This window comes from Protomyctophum parallelum (assembly GCF_964188405.1).
Source record: "Protomyctophum parallelum genome assembly, chromosome: 13".
NCBI lineage: Eukaryota > Metazoa > Chordata > Actinopteri > Myctophiformes > Myctophidae > Protomyctophum > Protomyctophum parallelum.
The window spans coordinates 41,504,723-41,521,631 of NC_139708.1; the positions used below are offsets into that span (position 1 = coordinate 41,504,723).

The following is a 16,909-nucleotide window of genomic DNA, read 5'->3' on the forward strand; positions in this document are numbered from 1 at the left end:
ATGGCGCAGCAGGGAGTTCAACTGGATCATGAACAGTTGTGCTGTTCTATCTGTCTGGATCTACTGAATGATCCAGTGACTGTTCCCTGTGGACACAGCTACTGCAGGACGTGTATCGAGGGATTCTGGAACCAGGACGATCAGAGAGGGAGGTTCAGCTGTCCACAATGCAGACAACCCTTCATCCCAAGACCTGTTCTGAAGAAAAACACCATGTTGGCTGAGGTGGTGGAGAGCCTGAAGAAGACAGGTGAGACCTTTAAGTTCTCTTGTAAAAACAGCTCCCTGTCTGTAAGATTTTCTGAACCGATAAATACAATACATACAATACATAATAAATGTAAGTACAAAAACAGCGGTGGAAAGTAACTAAGTACATTTACTGAAGTAAATCTGCAGCTTGTCTCGAGCGCTGCATGGTATAGACCGATTCACAGAGGGGTGCCCTGGGTGCGGCCATTACTGAGGTGTATACCACCGGTGCTCCGTAGGCCAGGTGCAGCTAATCAGTGCTGTTGCACCTAATGGTACACCTCAGTAATGGCCGCACCCAGGAAACCCTCTGTGAATCAGTCTATATGACCAGTGCTGTTTTCTGCTCCCTCATTGGCTGCTCTCTCTCTCTCTCTCTCTCTCTCTCTCTCTCTCTCTCTTTACCCAGAACTAAACAATAAACACACCAAGTGTACGGCTGTCACCATTACTAATTTAAGTTGATGGTTAATTGTCACACAAATAATTGCAGTAATAATTAAGGATTTAATTATTGTTGTTTTTTGCATTACTTGCTCCGTGCTTTATGATGGCTACAAAGTAATAATGTAGTTGTTTGTATTAATTTGAGGGTACAGGCACACACATTAAATATATATAGCCTATATTATTTTCATATTGATAAATACATGCTGTATCAATCTATCAACAGGACTCCAAGCTGCTCCTCCTGCTCACTGCTACGCTGGACCTGGAGATGTGGCCTGTGATGTCTGCACTGGGAGGAGACTGAAAGCTGTGAAGACTTGTCTTCAGTGTCTGGTCTCTTACTGTGACACTCACCTCCAGCCTCACTATCAGTCTCCTGCCTTCAACAGACACAAGCTGGTCCAAGCCTCTGGCGAGCTTCAGGAGAACATCTGCTCTCGTCACAACGAGGTGAGGAAGCTTTTCTGCCGCACCGATCAGCAGAGTATCTGTTATCTGTGCTTCATGGAAGAACACAAAGGTCACGATACGACCTCGGCCGCAGCAGAACGGGCAGAGAGACAGAAAGTGGTCAATACGAGTCAGCAGAACATCCAGCAGAGAATCCAGGAGAGAGAGAAAGATGTGAAAGTGCTTCACCAGGAGGTGGAGTCCATCAAGCGCCGTGCTGACAGAGCAGTGGAGGACAGCGACACCATCTTTACTGAGCTCATCTCTTCCATGGAGAGAAGACGATCTGAGGTGAGGGAGCTGATCCGAGACCAGCAGGAACGTCAAGTGAGTCGTGCTGAAGAACTGAGGAGGCGTGTGGAGCAGGAGGTCACTGAACTGAGGAGGAGACATGCTGAGCTGGAGCAGCTCTCACTCACAGAGGATCACATCCGTTTTCTACAGCGTTACACCTCCTCCCTCTCAACAATCGTTGAATCTACACACCCAGTCAGCAGCAATGTCTGTCCTCTGAGATACTTTGAAGATGTGACTGTGGCCGTGTCCAAGATGAGGGACAGACTGGAGGACATTCTCACAGAGGAAGGGACAAATGTCTCAGAGACAGTGAACAGAGTGGATGTTTCACTCACGGACAGTTTATTGCACCACGCAGACCACGCAGACCACGCAGTTGCGCAGAGCTCTGAGGCGGGGGGCCCCCGCCGCCCGCCCGCCGTCCGCCCGCGCACCGTCCGCCCGCGGCCCATCCTCTGCCCCCCCGCCTCAGCTTTGCTGGGAGCCCCCAGATTGGTAAATCCGCCACTGGTTTCACTGTCAACACCAGCAGAACCCAAGACCAGAGCTGAGTTCTTACAGTATTCACGTCCGATCACACTGGATCCAAACACAGCTCAACAACTCCTGTCTCTGTCTGAAGGGAACAGAAAAGTAACAGGGATGGACACACATCAATCACATCCTGATCACCCAGAGAGATTCACTAGATGTCATCAGGTTCTGAGTAGAGAGGCTCTGAGTGGACGCTGGTACTCTGAGGTAGAGAGGAGTGGACGCTGTGGTATAGCAGTCTCACATAAAGATATCAGCAGAACAGGTGGTGGTGAATGTAGATTTGGATACAATGATAAATCGTGGTCTTTAGAGTGTACAGAACAAGGTTATACTTTCAGACACAGAAACATTGTAACTCCCATCCCAGGCCGTGTGTCCTCCAGAGTAGGAGTGTACCTGGACCACAGTGGAGGTACTCTGTCCTTCTACAGTGTTTCTGACGACACCATGACTGTCCTTCACACAGTCCACACCAAGTTCACACACAACCTCCATGTTGGATTTGATCTTTATTCACATGGATCCACTGCTGAGTTGTGTGAGCTCAACTAGATCACACTGTTGTTTTGTCTCTCGTGTCATCAGATCAGAATCGTTGCTTCATTATTGTATAGTTTTTCTCTCAGCCTGCTCTGTGAGCTTGTATAAATCAGCTATTTTTGCTATGTGTCGTATGGTGAAGTATATAGGGGCTTAAAGGGGTTAATAATCTATCTAATTTAAAAGCTACAAGGTGACACAGATGTGTAAATAATGTTTAAAGGGTTAAAAGCTATAAGGTAACACAGATGTGTAAATAATGGTTAAAGGGTTAAAAGCTACAAGGTGACACAGATGTGTAAATAATGTTTAAAGGGTTAAAAGCTACAAGGTGACACAGATGTGTAAATAATGGTTAAAGGGTCAAAAGCTACAAGGTGACACAGATGTGTAAATAATGGTTAAATGGTTCAAAGCTACAAGGTGACACAGATGTGTAAATAATGGTTAAATAATGTTAAAAGCTATAAAGTGACACAGATGTGTAAATATATAATGGTTAATATTGTGTCCTCTTGTATTCATACACCTTCCTAGCACCATTTGTCTTGTTATGATGTAATCATTATTTTTGTGAAATAGACCTATTGGTTTTTATTTTTTCCATATTTCCAACATTACAGATGAAATGGAATTAATAATCATATTGTAATTAATTTATAATTCATGAAAATTAACCAACATGATGATGATACTAGAATAAATGGTAGTGTTGTTTATTCATTATTGTATAGTTTTTCTCTCAGCCTGCTCTGTCAGCTTGTAGATCAGCTATTTTTCAGCTATATGTGTCGTATGATGAAGTATATAGGGGCTTAAAGGGGTTAATAATCAACCCATTAAGACCTGAGACTAGATTCTACAAATTATCTTCTAAATCCTAACAGTTTACTGAAAAAAATAAAGAATATTATTCAAAGATTTGCAACACATTTTCACGATTCAATTAAAAAGAATGCAGATCTACAAGCTCATAACGCAGCACTCGGTGACGCACTATGAGCTTGTCGATCTGCTATTTTCAGTATCCAACCAAGCATAACTTATATATTTCCGTTCTACTGGATCTCTTCTCAATCTCCACTAGTCTCTTCCTAACATTTTTGTCTAGTTTTTATCTTTTGAGAAGATATAGTCGACAAACTTTTTCGTCATAGTTTTAGTCAACAAAATCAACTCGTGTGTATAATAGTGTGTGTATATTATTATATTAGATCTGGAGAACGTGAGGACGGAGTTGTGCTTGTAGATCTGCTATTTTCACAATCTGCTCCTGTTTTAACCCATTTTGGTGTTTTAAGCATCATCATGTTATAATTTAGCTATTGAAAAATAGTGGTGGTCCAGGGGGGCGGGGGTGTCCCTGGAACTTAATGAGGATTTTAACACGAGTGTTGAATAAAAAAACAAATGACTAAATATTATATCTGTTCTGCTTTATGATGGCTGTGTGCCTGATGTTTGCATTAGATTGCACTTTTGTTTTGTTTTTTGTTTGTAAATAAAATGTAATAATGTTTTCGTGATGTTTTTCTCAGTCTCAGTGGACACTAGTGTCCTTTTTTTTGGGTGACTTTAGTTCACTGATAGGAACTACAATCGTTTCCCACAGAAAGTACACACAGATTTAATACCAGTCTGCAAGAAACCAGCTGCCCTACAGAATACCGGAAGACTCGACCCGGGGCGAGTTCTCTGAGAACTCGCCCCGGAAAGTGAAGAAGACTCACCAAAAGGGGAAGGAATCTCGCCCCGAAAGTGAAGTCGACTCGATTCCGAGCGATTCGATGCCGATGGAGAAATCCCACATAGTTAAATTACCTCATATTCATGCTGCATGCGCTGTTGGTCGATGAAGAATTATAATCCAAGGTTTGTCAATCATATTATGGTTTATGGTTGAAAGTAAACCATAATAAGTAAACTTTAAGAAGAGATCTGCAGTCATTGTGCTGCAGACAGTGAAGAGTGCATGAGAGCAGCTCCGCTTGCTAATTGAGTTGACATTTGCGCAACTTCACTGCATGGCATTACAGTAATTAGTTATTTGCCAGCACCTGCTCCAATATAGGCCTAAATCAAACTTTATTTATATAGCACATTTAAAACAATAGAAGCTGACCAAAGTGCTGTAGGCCTACAAGTGGATCGAGCATCACCATCGGCGCAGAAAAAGAAGAAGTTGGGATTTCACTAGTGGCATTATTCAGGCAATACTCAACAGATTGTTATAATTCCAAGTGATCTATAATCTGTGAATTTTATATTTTCATTTGGGTTTAAGTAATGTTTTTATATGACTTATCAAACATGGTAGCCTATATTTAATGTCCACTGAGCTGTGGTGCGCTTGCCTATACACTCTCTCAATGAAGTGAAGATAACTCGCCAGAATGTGAAGTAGCGTCGCCCCGGGTAAAAGTGGCGAGTCTTCTTGTTACCGCCCTATACAGTAGGCCTACTGTATGTATGTAACCGCCCGTCCATCCATCAAGTTATTCAATAAATAAATAACATGATTGTGTGGACTGCTCCTATTCACATTTCACAGTTCTTCTGACTCCCGTCTGGAGTTCCAGATTCCTGCCAGTTTTTAAACATGCTTGGCTTCACACAGCATGATGGAGGACCTGGAAATGGAAGCCATGTCTTTTGATATCAAACCCAGACGGGTTTCTGAACCGCCTCCTGGGGGATCCCAAAAAGCTAGTTGACGAACATTTTTTGTCATAGTTTGCCAAAATCAACACAGTTTAAAACCATGACAGTGAAAGAACACAAATCCTCTCTTAAATGCATGCATTGTAAACACTTTCACCAGTAGATGGCGAGATCTCCTTTATAATACATGATGTGTTCAGTCCAGGGGTCATCATCGCCAGCCGTGGCTTGTGATGGAAATGTTTGTCAAAATGTAACTTTTAAATGAACGGAAAATAATACTAGCAGAAACACATAAAGAGTTGCATGGCCTTATAGGACTATAACCTGGAGACATTCAGTTATTGGAACATTATAATGGTGCATGTGTAATGAATGAATTGCATTTTTATAATGAATTGCATTTTTATAGTGCTTTTCCAAGTGCTCAAAGCGTTTTACAATGGTTCATTCATTCATACATACATTGGGAAGTGAAGCGGCGAACAGTCGCCAGCGTAATACGAAAATACGTATTAAATAGCCCCATGTTCGAATGCCCCCGCATCTATACAAACGCTAAAACGAAAGAAAGCAGCAAATGAGAGAGGTTTAAGCCTCAGCCTCATCTTTCACTTTCTCTAAATATAACAACCTAAAACATGAACCTTGGTTGAATAATAACTAAAGGTGTCCTTTAATTGAATAGATTGAATGATTTAATACTTTATTAACACAGTAGGCTATGGTATACATTTATAAATGTGGCACTTATACAATTATAGCCTGAATGGAATGTGGATATGCAGTGATGTCATAGCCGGGCGGGGCCAGACTCATAGCGTGGATTAATTCAAGTTTTATTCATTCTCGAAATTATACTGAGTAAATAAACTGATTTTCAGCGTCGTCGAGTAATACAATATCATATAGAAAACATCACAATACAAAAAGGTATGAATTACATGTGTTACAAATATAAGCTAATTTCAAAACGACCTAAAAACAGTTACATGTTGTGGGGGTCTACATGTATTGCTCACCAAGGTTTAAAATGACTCAGGGGTAGGCTACCAATGTGGTAAATTTTAATGTAGTTTGCAGGTCATTCCATGTAGGGCCACAGAAGCCGAAAGCAGATCTACCAAGTTCAGAGTTAACCTTTGGTACCTTGGATTTGGGGAAATGAATTGATCTGGTGTGGTTGGGTTCAGATCGAGTCCCATTTCAGAAATGATGAGATGTATTTACTTTAGGACAATCTCCAATTCACTGACACTTCCTCCCCGCGGAGGAAGTGTCAGTGATTCCACGCTATGAGTCATTGTGAAATTGTAGATCGGCTCTTTTCATGCAACCGATTGTAAAATGACTTACACTGGACCTCTTGTCCACTAGTCCCTTCCTAACATTTTAGTCTAAAATGTTTTGTTGATGGAATTGTCAATATATTTAGTCTTAGTTTCAGTCATCATGGCTTAGTTTTGTATTTAGTTTTTGTCAGTGGAAAAAAGGTAGTCGACGAACATTTGTGTCTCAGTTTCAGTCGACGAAACCAACACCTATTCAGTCAGAAAACTTCACCACTATAGTGGGCTTGAAGGTGTTGGTCATGGAGGCCTTGACGGTGTACCTGGCGTCTCTGTACGTGATGTACGAGTCAGCGCTGCGCCTGTGGAACCAACCCTGCTCGTTCTGGTAATACATCCTATAATAGAGGTCATAAGTGCACGGGATCGCGTCGTACCAAAGTCCCACCGCGTACCAGCTGCCGTGAAAGGTGAAGTCGTAGGGCACGGCGAACATGAGGGCGAATGTCCTGGCCCTGCGCCCGCTGCTGGCGTCCTGCATGTCGTAGGTGAACACGCCCACGGCGCCCTTGGCGGCGTGCGGGGTCTTGACGAACTGCACGACGGTCTCCTGGTCGGGGCCGATGTCGTGAGGCAACGCCACAGAGCTGGAGCCGCTCTGGATGTACATGCTTGATACAGGAGGAGGAGAAGGAAAAGGTTAGAGTTGATTCCCAAAGCGGGAATTTGTACACTCTCAAGAGTTAAACTAATATTGATTTTACAATATGAATTGGGGTATAGAAAACCCATTAAATGGGAGTCTGTAGACTAATATGAATGTCAAACTGAGGGTCATTGGTTGAGAATCACTGCTAGAGCCGTACAAATCTTCTCTTATGGGGGTCCCTGGGATATCTTTTCTAATGGGGGTCCGCGGGCTAATTAGTGTCAATGTGGGGGTCCTTGACATGAAAAAGGTTTGGGAACCACTGGGTTAGAGCCTAGTCGTTAATCACAACACCAGAGGGAGTTCAGTTCAACTTTATCACTGCAACCCAGATTAATTCGGCTCAAACAAGACATTCAATTAATTTCGCTCCTATGACACTAGAATGTGGAACACCCTACCAACAGCCATTAAGGAATGTGAATCCCTAGACTATCAAAAAGCACCTATAGGGTGGTGGAAATTTGAAACTGTCCCCCGTAAAAAAGGGTCAATGTCAATCAATCAATTAATCAATCAGCCAGTGATTAAAAATCTTATAAAAATAAATAAACAAACTAAATAGAAAAGCGGTCTCTTCTGAGCACAAAGTCGAGCGTAAAGGTATAGAACTCAAGCATGCAGCACACGACTCCACGAGGAGAATAAAATCTGTTGTTGTTGTATCTGTTTTTTTTATAATAGTACTTGGGGTTGGTGAGAGTGTGGGAAGTGCACTTGTTCTGAATCCGAATGGTGCACTGGCGGTCGGTCGGGAGGAAGCCTCCGGCGTTGGTGAGCAGGTTAATAAATGCATTGGCTCCTCCGATTGCCGTGACCACTCCTACTCCGCTTGCATCCCCTACGGCGGCACTTAGAGCTAACATGCACAGGCATGTGTAGATGATAGACATCATGACGAGTGGAAGGAAAAGACCTGGGAGGGAAGAGAGAGAGAGAGAGAGAGAGAGAGAGAGAGAGAGAGAGAGAGAGAGAGAGAGAGAGAGAGAGAGTAAAGTGCATTTACTTAAAGGACGGGAACCCCTTTTGGTGTTTTAAGAACTGTGTTGTGCATAACTATTGCAAGATAGCAGATATAGGCGCTACGAGCTTGTAGATCTGCTATAAAAATAAAAATATATAGCTGCAAGCAGCGATAAGGCGGGACCAAGAAAGAAGACAATACACAATAAGAACAATATGCACAAATAAGAATCACAGGCTGAGTTGATGCTACCTGGATTTGAACCAGTGACCCTGTGGTCCAAAGGTGAGAGATCTACCGACTGAGCTACTGTATGCAGACATAGTCAGTTGACTCATTCTATACAGTAACATCATCCAGTATTTTTGGTAACAACTGTATCCATTACTACAGTGCGTTTTCACGTACAAACTTCTCTTTGTACGCTTTCAGTGATATTTGGCATGCCCCTCTACCATACTGTACAGTTGCAAAAGCATATGACGCTGTATGTATTAGGGACAAAAGAAGAATGTTCACAAACCAGCTATTTTCATTGGCTCATAAAACCTACGATTACGATTATTTGTCCGTATAGGTCCAAAGTTCACGTGTAGACGTTTTTGTGCATTTTCATCAAAGATCCTGGGAGGAGATACATTTTAACTGTTTTTCATATAATTAAGAATGGCGGGTGATCTACAGGTCAAAAGTCAGAACACGAAAGTTGTTTGGCATGAGGAGACACATATGTGTATCAAAGTGTCATTGCTAATAGTCAAATGGTTCATGAGATATTCACATTCAAAGTTTTCATTTTCAATTGAGTGCTATAGCGCCACCATTTGGCCAATCGTCATGGGGAAGAAGAAGAAGAAGAAGAAGAAGAAGAAGAAGGAGGGACTCCCTTAATAATAATAATTGCGATCAGTTACCTAATAATCGTATATACACTACAAGATAGAATGAAAACTCACGCTGGTGGTCTCTCTGGAGTACCGTGAAGCAACAGCTGCATTCACAGAAATACGACTCTGATTCAAAGAGAGATGCTCCCCAAAATGATGGTCCTCAAAGAAGCAGCTCTCTCGCGTGTGTCTTGACTATTAAGTTGACTGTATGACTGAGGGTGGGGGAGAGCGAGGGGGTTGTTTTTGTCTCCTGTTTTTGTGTGTGTGTGTGTGTGTGTGTGTGTGTGTGTGTGTGTGAGAGAGAGAGATAAATCACGTGCTTTACAGCAAATAAGGGCATGGCATTAAGGGCATTTCCTATACCCACAGCACCATGTGGGTAGGACGTTTTACATCTCCATGATAGCGATCAGCTACTTCAGGACAGGGCATTCTTTCTCGTGTAGAGAAACAAAATTTCCACTTTCCCACCTTAGATTAACGATTCACCATTTAGGCATTTAGCAGACGCTCTTAATCCAGAGCGATTCACAGTAAGCAAGAACAAAAAACATAAAATAAACATATATACAACAAACAAAAAAACATCATCATGAATCATACGTAAGCTTAAGAACCTAACAGTGGAATATCTATACCGGTATAAGGAAACTATATGTGTATACATTACACTAGAGTGCTATATGGCTACATAAAGTGCTATTTAAGTTAAATAAAGCCTATACGCCTGTAGGAGGACGAGGCTAGGGCAAGTACAGCAAGATGTAGTCTGAAGGGTAACCTTAGATGAAATAAAGGCATTTTGCCTATATTAGTGCAGAGACCTGCAATTATGTAGCGCTTTCATGCAAAGCACTTTGCACAGATTGTGCATTACATGCGCATGCGCGCGCGCACGCACACACACACACACACACACACACACACACACACACACACACACACACCTTGCTGCTACTTATTTAATACTGATGATAGTCTCCGCCAAGGCCGAAGCCATGGCATACTGTGTTTCACCATGTCCGTCTGTGTGTGTGTGTGTGTGTGGTAAATGGTAAATGGTGCATTTATATAGCGCCTTTATCCAAGGCGCTTTACATATAGATTGTGCATTACATTCACCCATTCACACACACATTCATACACCGATGGCAGCGGAAACCATGCAAGGCACCAACTAGCACATCGGGAGCAATTTGGGGTTCAGTGTCTTGCTCAAGGACACTTCGACACTAACTCTGGGGGAGTCCGGGTTCGAACTGGCAACCTTACGGTTGCCATCCAGGCACTCTACCCCTGAGCCACCGCCGCCGCCGTGTGTGTGTGTGTGAGTGAGTGAGTGAGTGAGTGAGTCTGTGTCTGTGCGTGCGTATGTGCGTATGTGCGTATGTGTGAGTGAGTGAGTGAGTGAGTGAGTGAGTGAGTGAGTGAGTGAGTGAGTGAGTAAGTGAGTGAGTGAGTGAGTGAGTGTGTGTGTGCGCGCGCGCCGGCACTGTTGACCCAATTAATCAAAGAGAAACTGTGCACACTCACACACTTTTAAAGCCAGAGCAGAGCCGAGTATTAAACTCCTACAGGCTACAAATGTTGTCCAAATATCACGCAAATCAGAAGAAAATGCCTCAAACCATGAACATCAGCGTTTGCTTGGCGTGAAGCTTTGCATGCACATTCCCACTGGGTTGAGGAAGAAAAAGAAATGCCACCCTTTTCACGTTGGCCTATATATAGGAGGAGGCCGGTTTTTGCTAAGCAAATTATACTTGTGCAGATTTTGTCCAAACATCACGCAAATCGGTACCAGTGTTGATTTCGTCGACTACAACTAAGACGAAAAATGTTCGTCGACTACCTTTTTTCACTGACGGAAACTAAATGAAAATGACGACTAAAACTAAGACTAAATATACTGACGATTCCGTCAACAAATAAAAACTAGACTAAAATGTTAGGAAGGGACTAGTGGTCAAGAGATCCAGTATAAGTCATTTTACACTTGCATGCTGAAAATAGCTGATATTTAGATATTTCACTTGCCATTTTCAGCAAGTGAAAAAAAAAACAGGCATTACGACTTCATCAAGGGCCGCCAAAATACATTTTGTTCGACTAAATGAACATTTAGTCGAACAAAATTTTAGATTTAGTCGACTAAAAATCTTATGATATTTAGTCGACTAAAACTAGACTAACACTAAAACAATCCGGGGGACTAAAATGTGACTAAAAGTAAATTAAAACTATTCAAGAGACTACGACTAAAACTAAAATCTAAATTTGCTTCCAAAAACATCACTGATCGGTACACATTATCTCTAGAGTCAAGTGATCAAGACGAATCTGTACAAATTTTCATCAACCCTGATTGGCGAATTCCGAACATTGCCGAACATTGCTGTCCCACGTACAATACCAGCACTTTTTCTAGTAAGTATACGTATAAGGTTTATTGGCAGAGCACCTTTCACCGACAATCACAGTCACAAAGTGCATAACACCAATCAAAGTAGAACATGTAACAACTAGTTACTAGCCTACTGCTTGCTTTAGGCGTCTCCTCCCTCTCTCGATCTCCCTCTGACACACCTTTCCACGGTGTGTGTGTGTGCAGCACTGCAGCGCACGGCATTGGGTCCATTGGGCCACGCGGGCCGTGGACCAGTACGTTTAGAGCTGGCCCAGTCTAACTTTAAAGAGAGGGGGCGGAAAAACAAGAAAAACAACAAAAGATAGCCTACTTTGGCAGAATACTAGCCATGATTCATGACTCTCGTATTCATACGAGAGTCTTGACGCAACTTCACCCTGGTTTTTGCGAACGCTACATTTACAAATAATTAAAATATATAAACATTCGCATTTCAAATATAAAGTACTCACAAAGTGTCCCACGGGTGTTAGTTAGTAGCAGCGCCAGCGATTAGAATTTCTGCATCCCGCGTTGTTTAATAAAAAGCATTTTTATCCGAGGTGTTATTTTGCCATTGGCTTTCAACTACGCGCCCCTATCGGTCGGGAGGAGGGTGGCACTCGGTGTGTTCGATATAGGTAGGCTGACCGCCCTGCCAATACAGACTAATAGGCGAGTGCGCTCCCGGTGTGCAACTGTGGATTTCCCAAACGAACCCCGTTTGAAAAAAGTAGCCGGGGAGCTCGGACAAAAATGCTTTTTATTAAAAATTGCTGTACGCAGCAATTCTAATCGCTGGCGCTGCTACTAACTAACACCCGTGGGACACTTTGTGAGTACTTTATATTTGAAAAATATATTTATTTATTTTATATATATATATTTGGTTCATACAGATGTGCGCAGTCACGCGCTAATTATTTTTTTAACAGTAAAATCCGGTGAAACACTGTTGTAAGTAAGGAGTAGAGCGTCTCTCTCTCACTCTCTCTATGCAGCATTGAGGGGGACGTGGGGGGGTCGTTTGGGGATAATGTTTGCGCTTCAAAGGCAAAGTCTCACAGCTGTACAAAGTTGCAAAATTAGACTGCACTCCCAACGAACACAGTTCTAAAAGGCCTACTTATTAACTGAATACATCTGAATAGCAAAGCTATTGACACCCCCCCCCCCCCCCCCCCCCCCCAACGATGATGATGATGATGGCTACTACGTATAAGCATGTGATAAATTACAAGTGACCTTATATAACCATTCAGCCATCCTGAGTAAACAAATTAGGAGGGGTCTAGGAGGGGTCCAGGTAATATTAACATCTATGGCCAAATTGCCAACACAGTTGTACACATTTCTTCAGAAGTTTCACACACACACTTAATTAATTGGGCCAACAGTGCCGGCGCGCGCGCGCGCCACACACACACACACACACACACACACACACACACACACACACACACACACACACACACACACACACACACACACACACACACACACACACACACACACACACACACACACACACACACACACACACACACACACACACACACACACACACACACACACACACACACACACACACACACACACACACACACACAGATAAATCAAGAACAGTGGATCTAGGGGCACGGTGGCACAGTTGGTAGTGCTGTCGCCTCACAGCTAGAAGGTCCTGGGTTCGATTCCCGCTCGGGGCGCTGTGGGTGCTGGCGGCGTGTTTCCTCCTCCGCGTCATCAGTGCCCATACCCGAAGGCGGGGTTGGCGAAAGGGCCTTTCTGTGTGGAGTTTGCATGTTCTCCCCGTGTCCCCTAGGGTAGATACCCTCACAAAAACATGCAGTAATCCTGGTCTCTAAACTGCCTCCCCCTGGCCAGCCGGGGCGCCTGATGGAGGGGAAAGGAACTGGTTGGAATAACGTGTTCCTTCCACGCGCTACGTCCAACCAGGGAAACTCCCCCCTGTCAGGTGTAAAGGAGCAACTTGGACACTCAAGCATGAAGGAAGCATGAGTTAAGTCCGTTGCTCTCCCCAGGTTGGCGGAGGATGTGTAGAGCCCAGGATCACATTAGATGATTGACACAGGGGTGAAAAATGGGTTACAAAATCGTGGGATAAAAAATATATTAAAAAAAAAAGAACAGTGGATCTATGCCGTAATTCAGGAAGATAAGGTTGAATTAATCTAGATTATATTAAGGATAAATGGGATACATGGGAAATATTCAGTAAAGTATATAAAAGAGCTCAAAGGGTATACATATTCAGTCAGACAACTCACCCCGAAAGTGAAGACAACTCACCCCGGAAGTGGCTGAAAGTGAAGACATCTCACCCCTGGTGAGGTGTCTTCACTTTCGGGGTGGTGAGTTGTCCAGACAACTCACTCGGAGGGGCAAAAAGGGTGAGTTGTCTTGTTACCCTTTGGCAGCCCTTGTGCATGCAAATGTAGTCTGTTTAGTAGCAAATTACAGTATGCAAGCAGCCTTTGTTTTACATGGTCCCCCATTCACGTGGGTAAAATCGTTCACACCTATCGGCTGGAGATGCGGAGGTGCAGCGTGTTCTCACTGTGAACAAAACTGAACAAAACGCATCAGCAGAAGTGGGGCTGGACTGGGACAAAGATTCATACATTGTCAAGTTCACGACCAAGGCTGGAACTGGGATAAAGATCCAGCCCTGTTATAAAGGCCTTTATATATGTTGTTCCAAGGTGTCCCTGGAACAACATATTTTCAACATATTTACATATATTTCTTTGGGGTTCCATGACATGAAAATGTTAGTTTTTTAGAAACCTGTCAGGATTTAGAAGGCATTTGTACAATCGTCCTCAGACTCTAAATGGGTTAACAGACTCCTCCTCTCTGTTATCTCGCACGCAGCCTCCCTCATGGACACTCCATCTGCATCTGGGTGAGAGAGACAGTTTAGACTATTATCTTAGCAAGGGATCAGTTCATTGTCCCACTCTGCTTTCCTTGCCACAAATGACTCGTCCCAACATGTGTGTTTGTGTTCTTATCTTATGCAGTGGCATGCACAGCCATTTAGAGGGGCAGGTACTCAAGTGAAAAAGGGCACCTTGTGCAGCGAGTGGAACCGGCCGGTTGCCTTAATAGTGTGAGATTTATAGATTTTGGGGCCTAAATAATATATTAGAAGCTTTTTTAGCAAGAATTGATCAATGTCACCATGGTCCACCACATATAGTGTACACTGTACACAAAAGGGCACATTTGTCCAGAGGGAAAAGGGCAGGAGGTGCTCTGTGGCCTTGCATGGACCTCTTTGTGCGTGTTATTGTTGTTATTGTCTGACTGCACGGCTATAGGTATCAAGATCCTATCAAATCGGGAGGTTAAAGGGATATTTCTCTTTAAAAGAAACGTTAATTTGATCGTCTATACTCAGGCTCATGTGAACACCCCAGACAGTTTTTAAGTTGCTCGATTCAGAATTTAGATATTTGATATAAATTTTTAGCTGCCCCGTCCCCTCCTTAAACAAACGCATTGTAACTTCAGAAATAAAATTATTATTAAATTGTATTATTAAAAATAAATGAGAACAGCAAATGAAAAAGCACGGCCCCCCTAGTGTATTGGAAGGACACTATCAGTCACCAGAAGAAAGGTTGGGTGCTTTTGACTAATCTATCATGGTTCAAATAGATTAACAGGCGATCGAAAGAAAACGGCCCACTCTAGCCCTGACCCACAAATATGCCAAAGCATATAAGAGTACAATATCACCATCTGCTGTATTCCACCAGCATTGCATCTCCAGTGACACTGCATTGTAATAAATAGGGTATTTGTCTTCTCTCCCAGAAACAAACCCAAAACACGTTGCTTCAGGTCAAGAACCCTACATACATTAATGTAATTTAATAGACCTGAGGACGATTCTACAACGGTCTTCTAAATCCTGACAGTTTTCTGAAAAAAAAGTTTTTGTGTCAGTAACGTTCTCAAACTATTTCATGTCAAGGAGCCCCAGGATTATCTGCATTTGGCCGCAGACCCCATCTGAAAATGTGTAGTTCCAGGGTCCCCCTCACTGCCCTCAGAAGCAAAGATTTGAGTTAAAAACGTTCGCCCTGAAAGAATATTTATTCAAAGATTTGCGCCACATTGTCAAAAATAGCAGACCTACAAGTTCATAGCGCCCGCACTATGAGCTTGTAGATCTGCTATTTTTCAACAGCTAAAGCATAACGTAATGCTTAAAACACCAAGGGATCCCCCCCCCCCACCAACCAAATGCAAGATTTGTTTTGTAAAAATGTTTCAAATCTATTCCACATTATGTCAAGATTTTGAAAAGTAGCAAAAATACATGCTCACATTATACCCATTTTGGGCGGGAACCCCTTTTGGTGTTAGCATTATATTATGCTTTAGCTATTGAAAAATAGTAGATCTACAAGCTCATAGCGCTACGAGCTTGTAGGTCTGCTATTTTTTTTTAATCGAAGAACGACTGACAGAAACATAGCTTTTTCAGAAAACTGTCAGGATTTAGAAGACATTTTTAGAATCTGATCTCAGGTCAAAATGGGTTAAACTGCAAAGCGTTGAAAGCTGCTAGATCATTGTGCCCCAACCTTTTTCATTTCAGGGAACCCCGAATGGACACTCATTAGCCCCGCGGACCCCCATTTGAAGAGATATGCCAGGGACCCCCATGAGAGAAGATTTCTACGGCTCTGGCAGTGATTTTCAACCCGTTTAAGGACCCCCAGTTTGGCCTGGCATTTAATGGCATTTCTATCTCTGCGACCCCGATGTATATTGTATAATCAATGTCAATTTAATCCATTTGTATACAGTGTCAGTTACAGACCCTGAGGGTCCATTTGGTTCCAAACTGTCATTCAGTTGCATGGGGCCCCCCTGGAACTCCCTCAAGGACCCCACTTACTTTAGGAACCACTGAAGATAAGCCATTTTCAAATGGCAATATTATTCCAGTATACTAATTATTATCGAATTATCGAATCGAACACTGTAAATTTTAGAATAGATTTTAAGATTTTATTACTTGTTTTTAAAGCTCTAAATCAGGGGTACTCAACTGGCGGACCGCAGTCCACGACCGGACCGCGGATCACCTCTCTGCGGACCCTAGGCAAAAAAAAAAAAAAAAAAAAATATATATATATATATATATTTTTTTTTTTTTTGAGTGGTGCAACCACTCCTACAACCAGCTTGCAATGTCCTCGTACCTGTTTGTTTGTGTGTGTGTCTGTGTGAGCATGAGTATGTGACTTAATAATAGCAGTAGGGGGCGCCAGAAACAGTGAGAGGGGTAGTGCCTCTAATGAGAGAGAGAGAGAGGGGGGGGGGGGGGAATTGCACCACTCAGTTCACACGTGTGTGATTTTTTTTTTGCATCAGGTCAGGCCAGCAAAAAAAAATCTCTCCTAAGCTCAGGCCAGGCCA

General features: G+C 42.9%; 2 protein-coding genes across 2 annotated transcripts; one reads left to right on the plus strand and one right to left on the minus strand.

The window, feature by feature from the left end:
- On the plus strand, nucleotides 1-2,538 carry LOC310868675 (E3 ubiquitin/ISG15 ligase TRIM25-like; the record flags this gene model as incomplete). Its single annotated transcript, XM_083779131.1, has 3 exons — nucleotides 1-250; nucleotides 926-1,789; nucleotides 1,979-2,538. 3 exons carry the CDS (start codon nucleotides 1-3, stop codon nucleotides 2,536-2,538), a joined length of 1,674 nt encoding a protein of 557 aa, XP_083635257.1.
- Nucleotides 2,539-6,618: 4,080 nt separating this feature from the next.
- Nucleotides 6,619-9,215, minus strand: LOC310868814 (uncharacterized protein). Its single transcript, XM_083779285.1, has 3 exons — nucleotides 9,102-9,215; nucleotides 7,873-8,101; nucleotides 6,619-7,147 (listed from the first exon to the last, which is right to left on the minus strand). The coding sequence occupies exons 2-3, from the start codon at nucleotides 8,079-8,081 to the stop codon at nucleotides 6,733-6,735; spliced, it is 624 nt and encodes a 207-aa protein (XP_083635411.1). The 5' UTR covers nucleotides 8,082-8,101; nucleotides 9,102-9,215; the 3' UTR covers nucleotides 6,619-6,732.
- Between the last annotated feature and the right edge of the window lie 7,694 nt (nucleotides 9,216-16,909).